Source organism: Engraulis encrasicolus, chromosome 18, assembly GCF_034702125.1.
Source record: "Engraulis encrasicolus isolate BLACKSEA-1 chromosome 18, IST_EnEncr_1.0, whole genome shotgun sequence".
In the NCBI taxonomy this organism is placed as follows: domain Eukaryota; kingdom Metazoa; phylum Chordata; class Actinopteri; order Clupeiformes; family Engraulidae; genus Engraulis; species Engraulis encrasicolus.
The window spans coordinates 41156046-41168918 of NC_085874.1; the positions used below are offsets into that span (position 1 = coordinate 41156046).

General features: G+C 44.2%; 1 protein-coding gene across 1 annotated transcript in view; it reads left to right on the forward strand.

The window, feature by feature from the left end:
* Window positions 1-12437, forward strand: part of LOC134468249 (phospholipase B1, membrane-associated-like) — a 36057-nt gene extending 23620 nt beyond the window's left edge. The window contains exons 27-38 of the mRNA XM_063222192.1: window positions 335-402; window positions 770-813; window positions 1467-1566; window positions 1867-1918; window positions 2451-2531; window positions 2696-2761; window positions 3319-3413; window positions 5085-5166; window positions 7922-8026; window positions 10336-10431; window positions 10986-11060; window positions 11639-12437. Coding sequence (XP_063078262.1) covers window positions 335-402; window positions 770-813; window positions 1467-1566; window positions 1867-1918; window positions 2451-2531; window positions 2696-2761; window positions 3319-3413; window positions 5085-5166; window positions 7922-8026; window positions 10336-10431; window positions 10986-11060; window positions 11639-11953 — 1179 coding nt within the window. The 3' untranslated portion in view covers window positions 11954-12437. The remainder of the gene's footprint in view (window positions 1-334; window positions 403-769; window positions 814-1466; window positions 1567-1866; window positions 1919-2450; window positions 2532-2695; window positions 2762-3318; window positions 3414-5084; window positions 5167-7921; window positions 8027-10335; window positions 10432-10985; window positions 11061-11638) is intronic.
* Window positions 12438-12873: the final 436 nt, after the last annotated feature.

Below are 12873 nucleotides of genomic sequence, written 5' to 3' on the forward strand. Positions count from 1 at the left end.
CCTCCGAAGATTGTTGATGAGAACAACCTGTTGTTTTTTCAAACCGTGCCGGCGCTCTGACCAATCGGTGATCTTTGCAGTTGATGTGCTTTCCCAACGGTGTTGCGAGCTTCGTCGTCACTCCCTCAAAACCCTGCCCGCTTTGATTCAAAATAAATCTATGTGTTGTGATTGGTTTTGCCAGACTCAGGGCACAGTGTTCAAAACGTTCTCAGATCCGAGGCCAGACCCACTCGCAGCTAAAAAATGTTCAGTGTCCAGCGGGTGACGCTGGTTTACCAGGCTAACTGTATGTGTATTTTCTGCCCTCCTCTTTTTTTGTCCTATACTGAAGGCTGGACGCGCGGCCAAGGCCAAAACCTACGGCAACCTCAAGACAGAGTACAGGGGAGTGTCCTGGAGGTCAGTAGGAATGAATGCCTTGGCCCTGACGTGGCCAAACAGTAGGGCACTCGTCTGCCATGCGGTCGACCCGGGTTTGATTCCCGGCCCGGGTCATTTGCCGACCACCCCTCCCCGTCTGTCTCCCCATTCACTTCCTGTCCACCTCTCATTCAATCCTGTCATCAATAGTCAAAAAAGACCAAAATAATGTATTTTTAAAAAAAAAAGAAATGAATGCCTTAATATTAATAAGCACTCATACACAAATACTACTTATGCAAACCAATAGTGCAATTTTATTATTTGATCTGTTTTTGTGTAGTTATGTGACCATTGCATTTTTGGTTAACCAAAATAGGTAACCTTTCTTTGTGTGTTTTTACAGTATTGGGGGTGACAGTGACTTGAAGACCATCACCACTATACCAAGTAAATGAGTTCAACCTTTATTGTGAAACTGGTTAAACCCAAATTTCCTATAAATACTTAGGCCTATATATTAAAAACCTTAAGCCTATATATTAAAAACCTTAACCCTTCACATTTTTCCATATAGCCCTTGTCTTGACCTTGTCCGTAGCCCCTTAATGCACGCCGTACCTCCTGTGGCACGCTGTAATAGACATTGAAAGTTAACTACTATAGTACTACACTACTATGACAATGCACAGGGCCTTTAGTAATACATTGCGACTTGGTCATTGCCATTCTGGTAACAGCTCATTTATAATGCCGTGTCTTAAGGGGCTAAATAACAATTGTAAAGCATCTTTGAGTGCCATAAAAAGCTAAATATAAAACCTATGTATTATTACTATGGTTGCTGTATTCAGGGTTCTAAATTAACACCATCCAACGGGCCAAATGCTGGTGAAATTTCATTTTGGCTGGTAGAAAAGAACAAGTTACCAGCCACTTTCACCCATTGGCGAGTGTGTGTTTGGCTAGTAAGATGAGCGTCTATCCATTTTGGCTGGTGATGAAAAAAGTTAATTTAGAGCCCTGGCTGTATTATTATTAACAGAAAATGAAAGGCCACTTTGTGCTATCATCGCTGTGTTTGTATGTCACGTCTCTTCTAGATATCCTGAAGAGCTTCAACCCCTCCGTCCATGGCTTCTCCAAAGGTCAAGGGTCACTACAGAAGGGCTTCAACATGGCCACGTCCGAAGCTCAGACTAGGTACGCTCTGGAGTGTGTGTGTGTGTGTGTGTGTGTGTGTGTGTGCGTGCGCGCGCCTGTGTGTGTGTATGTGTGTGTGTGTGTGTGTGTATGTGTATGTGTGTGTGTGTGTGTGTGTGTGTGTGTGTGTGTGTGTGCGTGTGTGTGTGCGTGTATGTGTATGTGTGTGCGTGTCTGTGTGTCTGTGTGTCTGTGTGTGTGTTTCTTTCTTTCTTTCTTTCTTTCTTTCTTTCTTTCTTTCTTTCTTTCTTTCTTTTTTTCTTTCGTCAAGATCATTCACTCTCTTATTTCCTTAAACAGTGCGATCCCAGGGCAGGTCAGCTCTCTTATTCAAGCCATGAAGAACAGCAAGGTGGGTTCATTGTTTTTATTTGGCTCAGCAAAATACATAATACTCAATGTAATCTAATCATAATTAGACCAATTAGTAGCAACACAAAGGACTGTTACATTGGTTGACCTAAATTATTAAGGGGCTCTAGGCAGGATTAAACATTTAATCAATCACTGACCAGAGTCGGCAGACGCTTATGCGAGTCTTTAGTAAGTGAACAATGGCTCTCACGACCACTTCCACGGTCCGCTGTCAGAAAACCCCACATGCAACTTTTGACAGCGCGGTCCGAACGATTGTCGACTCGTGGGAAACGCTCTTCATTTGAAAACATCGCTTTACATACCGTATTCAGATTTGTATGAACTGCTGGCATTCCGTGATGAAAAACATCCTCACAGCGAGTTTATTTGAACAGCATTTTTTCATTACGGTGTAGATTTTGAGACAGGCATGCCACGGGCACCGCGCAAACGATGTCATCCTACCTTGTGCCCCTTTAAGGGTAATATTTGATCTAATATAACCTCTGCATATCTTACCTTCACAGAAAGTGAACTACACTGAAGACTGGAAGCTGGTCACACTGTTTGTTGGAGTCAATGATCTGTGTCATTATTGCAAAGACCAAGTAAGTCCTTGGCTTGCTTCCATTCTTTCCCAATTTTCAAACACACACCTTTGCCAAAATGTGATACACGTAGAAGTCCAGAATGCTGTACAACAAAAAAAACAATTGTTTTCATTACTGTAATATGATTGTATTTATACAGTAAAATAATGTTTTCTTTACAGGATAATCTGTCATCTAAGAACTTCACCGAACACATAACGGCCAGCCTGGACCTGCTCTATGCTGAGGTGAGACCGTAAGGCTGCTACTGTTTGGTGGATGGGTTTGATTAATACATTACATTACATTACATTGCATTGCATTTGACAGACGCTTTATAACCAAAGCGACTTTCAAAAGAGGACATAATCATAGCCAACATTGCTAGCACACACAAAGTGCAAATTGTGATGGGGAGTAGGTACAGTACTTTCTATTAATGGAGACATGAATGGCCCTCTCACTTGCTGCTACTGTGATTTTTTTTTTGCCTGATTTACACACACACACACACACACACACACACACACACACACACACACACACACACACACACACACACACACACACACACACGCGCACATCTACTAGCCAACGCCAAAATTCACCCGCATTTGGCTTGCGGGTGTTAGTGTCAAGCCCTGACACACACACACACACACACACGCGCGCACAGACACACAGACACACACACACACACACACACACACACACACACACACACACACACACACACACACACACACACACACACACACACACACACACACGCATTAATATGTATCATCATGGTTTGGGTTTGTAGGTACCACGGATCTTGGTGAACATCCTTGAAGTTCCCCAAATCGACCTACTGAGGAAGATCAACAAGGGAACTCTGACCTGTGGCTTAATCCCAAGGTAGGGCACTGGGTCACACATTCTAAAGCAGGGGTGGGGAACCTATGCCCTATGACCTTGAGGCCGTTTCATCCGGCCCCCGAGATCATTTTAATGTTATGCAACTTCACATGAAATATGACATATTTTGTAAAGGAATCTTAGAAATTACATTTCCAATGCAATGACGTTATATTCAGGGGACCTAGAGAAGGTTGGGACTGTTTTAAATGTGTCTACCTTCAATATAGGCCTAAATTGCATGGGGAAATCCTTTTGTGTTCATATACGGCCCTCGGAGGACTTTTATGACCCTTGTAGGAATTTGAAGTGGCCCCTTGAATGAAAAAGGTTCCCCTGCCCTGTTCTAAAGGCACTACTGCATGTACTTAATCCCAAAGTAGGGCACTGGGTCACACATTCTAAAGGCACTACAACATGTACTTAATCCCAAGGTAGGGTACTGGGTCACACATTCTAATGAAAGTTCACCTGTCATTGTGACACAGCACTCCACAGTACACAGGTGCACACTGCACACAACGAAATTGCAACGAAATTGCATTCAAGGGAGCAGTGCGGCGAGATGATACCATGCTCAGGGTACCTCAGTCATGGAGGAGGATGGGGAGAGCCCTGTTTAATTGCACCCCTGACCAGCCTGGTGGGACGGGAGTCGAACCGGCAACCTTTGGGCTACAAGTCTGACACCCTAACCACTTACCCATGACTGCCCCCGCTTACCCATGACTGCCCACTAAATGCACTACTACATGTGCTTCTCATGGCATGGGCTGAGTACTGTGAAATTAAAACCTAGACAGCAAAGGGACGTTGAATCTGCGCCGATTGTCATCGAATCAACACCAAACGCCGCAAAGTCAACGCCCTCTTGCTGTCGGGTTCTGTCCTGTCTGAATAAAAGCTTAATTGCCCAAAAATATATTTTTTCGTACACTGAATGTATTCAATCAGACCTCAGGAACAGACAATATTCGATTATTGTTGATCAACGCCCCAACACTTGTTGTGTGTTTCAACACCCTTTTGCTATCTGGGAATCATTTGGTGGCCTTGGCTGTGGCTCAAACGGCTAAGGCACTGTTCTGTAAAGCCTCGTTCACAGCACACTCATCACTACTAGTTACTCGCTCAGCGAGTGAAGTCAACAGTATGTCTATGTGTTCCAGCGAGGCGAGTAGGCGAGGAGTGATTCTGAGATAAAAATATTTTAACTTTGAGCGAGGCGAGTAAGTGAGTAATCAACTGGAAAACAGAGTTTGGTACTTCTTGCTTTAGCTTTGGCAGTTAAATCTGCAAGAACATTTAGTAAACGTTCCAGAAGCGAGTGGTGAGTAGGCGAGTGATCGAGAAGCAAGTATTGTATGTGAACATGGCTTTATGCACGAAACTTGGATTTGATTCTGGCCCCGAGGTCATTTCCTGATCCTCTCCTGTCTCTCTCTCCCACTCTATTCCTGTCACACTCTCCAACTGTCCTGTCTGAATAAAGGCTTAATAGCCCAAACATATATTTAAAAACGAATGTTTCGTACACTGAATGTATTCAATCAGACTTCAGGAAAAAAACAATATGTGTCTGTGTCTGCGTGTGCGTGTGTGTGTGTGTGTGTGTGTGTGTGTGTGTGTGTGTGTGTGTGTGTGTGTGTGTGCGTGTGCGTGTGTTTTCAGGGAGAAATGTCCATGTGCAGTACTTCCTCAAGACCAGTCCCCAGCTCTTATGGAGCTGAAGAGGGTTAATGCTGAGTATCAGGTGAGATACTGCATAAAGCCAAACACACAAATACAGAAAAAAACACCAGATTACCGCCCTGTATCATAGGTAGGTATGTATGGGTGTTGGTGACCATTTATATGAATGCAAGGGTGCTGGAACGAGTTTTGTGGTGGTGGTGGTGGTGCAAGGTAGATCTACTAACAACGGGGATAGCCATTTCAACTGGAAAGTTGGTATTTATTCCGTTCCATATTATTTATATATAATAACATTGATCAGCCAAAGAATGAAAAAGAAACATTTTCCTGCAGTGAAAGTTGAGGAAGCCTCTTTTAGGAAGCCCAAAAGCGAGGATGCCGATGCACCACTACATCCCCCTTTCCATCACCTACATCCATGTATATACGTATGAGGTCGGGACTCACTAATTCGACGCCCTTTCGGTACTTACCGCTTACGTCATACGACTCTAACCCTAACCTTAACCCTAAACCTAACCCTAACCCTAACCTTAACCCTAAACCTAACCTTAAAATGTTGGTAACACTTTACAATAAGGTTACATGAGTAATGATGGAATAATGTCTGAAGTAATGACTGATTAATAGTGAATAAACATGTGATTCATGTATGCAGTAATGTCTACTCCATTAGTAATCAATACATAATGATGAATGACTCATGATTGGAATAATAATGATTCACTATGAAGTAAATGTGATATATCAGGGGTTAATTAAGGGTGTGAGATCCAAATGTTAATAAATCATGTGTTAACATTGCGGAAAAAGATCATACCATATCTTTCCGATTATATACTGTATGAATCAGACCTTAGTTAACGGTGCAATCGGAATTACAGACCATATGTTTCCATTATTACTGCACCGTTAACTAAGGTCTGATTCATATATGATCGGAAAGATATGGTATGATCTTTTTCCGCAATGTTAACACATGATTTTTTTTTTTTTTGACATACTTTTTTATTGTTTTTATCACACAGCAACTTACAAAACATTCCCCTCCCACCCACCCCCCCCCACACCCAATCGACAGCTATCAGGCGCAAACAAAAATACAAGAACATAAATAAATAATACACAGCATAATAAAATAAGAAATAAACAACACCAAAAAGAGCAACCACAGATAAAGAGACATAAATGAAAAATAAATTAAAGGAGGACAAATAAAAGAAAAGGAGGTGTGTCCACAGCAACAACACAGGAGCACATTGTTTTCACAAACATGAACAGGCATCTCATGATCAGGTTATGAGGGAGATCTAGGCCTGGTCTGTGACCAGAACTCACTCAACTCCCCTCTCAAGAGAATAGAACTCAGGTCTTCTGGAAGATAGCCTATAAAGGGGGACCATATTTTGTTAAACAGACTTTCTTTCCCCTTGGCCAGTGCCATCAGTCTTTCGTGTGGCAAAATACTGAAAATTTCTTTGTACCATTGTGTGACTGTAGGTGGGCGTTCTTTAATCCAGTTTAATAATATGCATTTACGTGCAGAGATGAGGAGTTTCTCAAGTAATGTGTATCTTGGTGCTGGAAGCTGTAGTACCTTAGAGGGCAACCCAACCAGAAAGACGCTAGGGTCTTTTTTTACCTCGACTTCAATAACTTCACTAATTATTTTGGCCACTTGGGTCCAGAATCTTGATATATATTTACAATCCCAGAAATAGTGAAAATAGGTCCCTCTTTCAGCGTTGCACTTGTTGCAGAGGGGGGAAATTGAGCGATCTATTTTGTGTAATATGACAGGGGTGATATGTAACCTGTGCAGTATTTTATACTGAGTTTCCCTTAGTCTATTACTGGTAGCCGCTGACCTGATGGCAGCAATGGCCTCCTGCCAGTCATCTTCAATAAATTCAGTCCCTAAATCACCCTCCCATTTTTTAGAGATGTTAGGTAGCTCATATGTGCTACAGGAAAGCAGTAGGTAATAAAAACCTGAAATGAACCCTTTGAGGTCTTTGCGGTTAAGAAGGAAATTTTCTGGGTTATGGGAGAGAGAAATGGTAGGAGGAAAGTTTGGCAAGGAAAGAAGGAAATGTCTTATTTGCAAATAGCCAAAGAAATTAGACCTAGCAATATGAAAGGTATCCTGTAGGTCCTGAAATGACCTAAGAATGTTGTCTTTAAACAAATGACCAAGGAAAATGATATGCTTATCTCGCCATGACATGAAAACAGAGGAGTTGTTACCTGGCGGAAAATCAGGATTCTGAGTGATGGGGGCCAGTAAAGATTTTCCATGTATCCCAAAGTGTTTTGCAATGTTAACACATGATTTATTAACATTTGGATATCACACCCTTAACTAACCCCTGATGTACCACATTTACTTCATAGTGAGTCATTCATCATTATGTGTTGACTACTAATGGACTAGACATTTCTGCATGCATGAATCACATGTTTATTCACTATTAATCAGTCATTACTTCAGACATTATTCCGTCCTTACTCACGTAACCTTATTGTAAAGTGTTGCCAAAATGTTTGATTACCATGTGACGTACCGAGAGGGCGTCAAACTAGTGGGTCCCATATGCGTGCGTGTGTGCGTTGGGGGAGGGGGCTGGGCGTGGTTCATGCAGTCCAGTCACCAATGATGATCTCTGTCCCTCGTAGCCTCTTACTGCAGCAGGGGTCGCCGGCGACCCTATTCACTTGCTGAAAATGCTTAACTACATCATAACAACATTGCTATGACATTACAGAGAGCTATAGTGCTGCGCTAATCATCCTTCTGTGTTGTTGTGTCCCAGGCTGCCCTGGAGCAGCTGGTGTCTGGTGGCCGCTATGAGGAGCGCGAGGACTTTGCCGTGGTGCTGCAGCCCTTCCTACAGCACGCTGCTGTGCCTCTGGTCAACGTGGGTATCAACACATTTTTTTACATGACATTACACTAGGGCAGTGTTTCTCAAAGTGGGGCGTAAGCCCCCCTGGGGGGGGGTGCGGAGGCATCTCAGGGGGGGCGTGTGACATCTGATTTTGGGGGTTTCCCCCCCCACGGAAATGATTTCCTGTCGCCAGTAAGTGAATACGTTTAAAGCCCTCACCAACATTATATCATTAATTGTCATGAATTTGAATAGCATAAGAAACGAACACACATCTGCATTCGACTGCAGTCACCTGTTCTTTGATTCTGCGCAGTGATCGCTAAATCTGTCCGCGCGAGCGCTGTTGCTTGGGGGGGGGGGGGGGGCTCAGAAGCATTCAGACCCTCTGAAGGGGGGAATGATGGAAAAAGTTTGAGAACCACTGCACTAGGGTGACCAGATTCTTGTAGTCTGAAACCGGGACACTTCGTGCGTGACTGAAGGACAATATTTGGCGGGCGGATCTGGGGGTCCTCCCCCGGGAAAATTTGTATTTTTTTAGATGCAATTTCCTGCATTCTAATCAATTTTAGAGGGAGGAATGACAAATCGCAACTGACTCCTTCAAAAATTCTATACAAGCGCTGGCTGCCATTAATTGTGGCAGGTAAACATGTAATCTTTTCCATACATTTACCTTGATAGACATGTAGCGCAACGTAGCGGATGGCCAAAACCGGGACATATTTGTGTCCCAACAGAGTTTGCTCGGGACCTGGGACACACAACTCCAAACCGGGACTGTCCCGATTAAACCGGGACGTCTGGTCACCCTACATTACACTTAGCTGACGCTTTTATCCAAAGCGACATACAGTTGTTATTTTTCCAGGGTATTGACTGCAGTCTCATGGAGCAATGTGGGGCTAGGTGCCAACGCACTTCAGCCATGGGTGGAGGTGTAGGGAGAGGTCAGCTGGGATTCGAACCTACAACCCTCGGATTGAAAAAAACCCCTCTCTAACCTCTCTAACCACTCTATGCCATGGCACTAGGCCAACGCCTCAGCAGGCAGCAGCCAGAAAATTACACACACAACATCATACAGTATAGACCAAAAGTTTGGACATACCTACTCATTCAATGTGTTCTCCTTATTTTCGTGGCTTGTAGTAGTTGCAGTACATTGTAGATTCTCCTGGAGGGCATCAAAACTGTACATGAACACATACAATTATGTGCTGAACAAAAAACATCAATTCTAGCAGTTGTCCAACACCGTTGTCAGCTGTCTATCCACCTGACGTCAGTACGGCACAGCTGCATTTACTAAAACACAACTACGGACAGAGAGATTTACACACACACACACACACACACACACACACACACACACACACACACACACACACACACACACACACACACACACACACACACACACACACACACACACACACACACACACCGAGGTTGCATTCCAATATGCAACCTTGCGTCCTCCTCTTCTGCTTGTGGCCTCGCCCCGCCTCCTGGACCCTCCTCCGTTGAGAAAACAATTAAGTTTCCCCCACGGTCAGCCTAGCCAAAACAATTTTTGGGGGACTATTCTTCATTCACCATCCAGTTTGCAAATGAGAAAATTACTTTACAATTGAGATATTGAAATATAATGTCAGTCAAATATCAATATATCATGTATGTCTAATCAGTCAGAGACGGTTTAGGTAGGAGGAGACGTGACAGCTGGTGTAAGCGTCCATAGAAATTAATTGTGATTCGTGATGCAAATATGACGTCTTCCCGCCTTTCTGGTAACGAGAGCCAATGTGCCTGCTGAGCTGCGTTGCCAGTGATCCAATCATCTGGCTGCACCGGCACACTCGAAATGTTGCGCATGCTCAGTTGTGAAAAGCCGTTGCTCTCGTGCCGTTATGGAACTACTGCGCCTGCGCTCTGTCAAAAAAAAACGTGAGAAAAGTGGCTTAAAAAGCTTTATTTTGACTCGTATGACACAACCAAGTCTAGATTGATCTGTTTTTCATGGTGGTTTCAACCATATGGTTTTCACAACCGCTGGGTTCCCTCCCGTCCTACTCTCAGTTTCCCCATTCATTTTTCCCATTGACTCTCAGATCTGGTCTCACTAATCGCGAAATAGCACCCCTAAGGCGTCAACAAGATGGCGGCGACTGTCCCGTCTCCTCCTACCTAAACCGTCTCTGATGATGTCATCATGACATATTACTTCCTGGTACGAGGCCACAAGCACAAGTGGAGGACGCAAGGTCACATATTGGAACGCACACCGAGAGAAGAATACGTTAACTAAGACCTAACCCTCTGCATTCTCACAGGAAGGCCAGCCAGACCTGAGCTACTTTGCCCTGGACTGTGTTCACCTCAGTGAGAAGAGTCACTCTGAGATGGCCACCGCACTCTGGAACAACATGGTGAGTGACCAGACAGAGCACAATATGTATCAATATGTACACGTATATGGAACACCAACATGTATTTATAGGCATAGCGCAGTATCACAACTACACAGTTGACTCCAAGCGCTTTCAAAATACACATACACACATACATACACATTCCCACATTCACATACCAGCTATGGAGGCTGCCGTCCCGTACGGCACCAATTATTCAGGCTTCATGTAAGAAACTACTACACAAACAAATACAGTAATAAAAGTACTACAAATAACACTGGAAATGATCGTAACATTGCCTAATTTCATAACATCATGACCTAGCCTACCAATGCAGGAAGACTGTGTAGTTCTTCTTATCTGAAAAGGCGTCATCAAATCTTAGGGATGCAAGGGAGAGATCTTGTATGCCGACACAGCTTCAACTTGAGGTCGTGCTGTCCAATTCTCCCGTAGACAGTTGTCTTCTCTGCTATCTATCAGTAGCACATGGTACGTATGTGCTGTATAGAGTGTGTCTATGCAGGTGCATGGAGGTGACCTGGTGTGTTACTGTATTGTGTTCACAGCTGGAGCCAGTGGGAAAGAAACAGTTCTTCACCAACTTCACATATGACCGCACCAAGATTCACTGTCCCTCAGAGGTAAGGCAAGTCAGCCAAAGGTTCAATGAGTGAGACGCTACTACTTCAATTGATCTTGTGTTCCACAGCTTTAAATACCGTATGAAGGTGTTTTGAAAGTGGATATTTTGGTAATTCTGGCATATTGACACATGATGTACTTTTATGTGAAAATGTTCATCAGTGCAGTATGTATGGTCTCTATCAAATAATCAATTTCTAAACGCTCAAGTATTTGTGACACTTTTCATGTTAGTTTTTCACATTCCTCTATCACTGCTGGTTATGAGTGCAGAAAGCCTAGTGCAGTTGCCCGTCATCAAAAGACATTTTCAGATTTACACACACACACACACACACACACACACACACACACACACACACACACACACACACACACACACACACACACACACACACACACACACACACACTCTCTCTCTCTCTCTCTCTCTCTTTCTCTTTCTCTCTCTCTCTCTCTCTCTCTCTCTCTCTCTCTCTCTCTCTCTCACACACACACACACACACACACACACACACACACACACACACACTACACACTACTCCTCATCCTCTGTTGCTCTTCTCGTCTTCCCCAGGCTCAGCCTTTCATCTTCACGCGCCACAACAGCCAAGCCAGCCCAGGCCCGACACCCACCACCACCACCACCCTAGCCCCCACCACCACCACCGCAGTGGACGCCACCTCTGCTACTCCAGTGCCACTGTGCCCTCCCTCTGTGCCAGTCTGGGTGCCAGTGATCCTGGCTATCATCGGCCTTCTGATTGGCTGGGTTGCCACCTGGATGGTGTTCTCACGGCGACAGGCAGCATCGTCACGGAAACAGAGGAGACTGGAGAGTTCGGAGGTATTCCGGAACAACAACACACAGGAAATGAAGCCCGGGATGTAAACGTTCAGGCTACCAGCTCTGTTCCTGCTCTCGATGACCAACCAGAGGGGTGATGGTAGTTGTGCGTAGTTTGTATTGTTGTTTAGATGACTAACCTTGGTCAGCTATGGGACAACAGGCTCTACCGTGGCGCTAACGATAGGGCACTGGGCTGCTATGCCGGCGACCCGGGTTCGATTCCCGGCCTGGGTCCTTTGCCGAACCTTCCCCATCTCTGTCTCCCCACTCGTTTCCTGTCCAATCTCTCACTGTCCTATTAACAAATAAAAGGCCATTAAAAAAATAAGCCATGGGACAAGATTTGTATCCACCCCAATAGAACCATTGGAACCATTACACACTGCATGTGTATGATCGCAACACACTTACAATGTGTATATCATGGACGTTAAACAACATTGTATTGTATTTATGTAGCATTTTTAAAGACACCCACAGTGCATAAGTGCTCTCACCTGGCAACACATATGCTTTTGCTTGTGGATGCGCGCAGACACACAAACACACCACACACACACACACACACACACACACACACACACACACACACACACACACACACACACACACAGCAAACGGGTTTGGAAAATGGTGGACACAGATTGTACAGGGTTGATATTTTTTCATTATATTTGTTATAAAGTGGTGGGCACACTTAAAAATAGTGAAGTGGTATGGACATGTCCCCACCATCCACCCCATAACACACACACACACACACACACACACACACACACACACACACACACACACACACACACACACACACACACACACACACACACACACACACACACACACACACACACACACACACACACACACACACACACCTCATTTACGGTTTGTGTAAGAAGAAGAATCCTTTATAGGCCAGATAAATATGTAATTTAGTTGTACTATAGTGCTCAAATATAGTA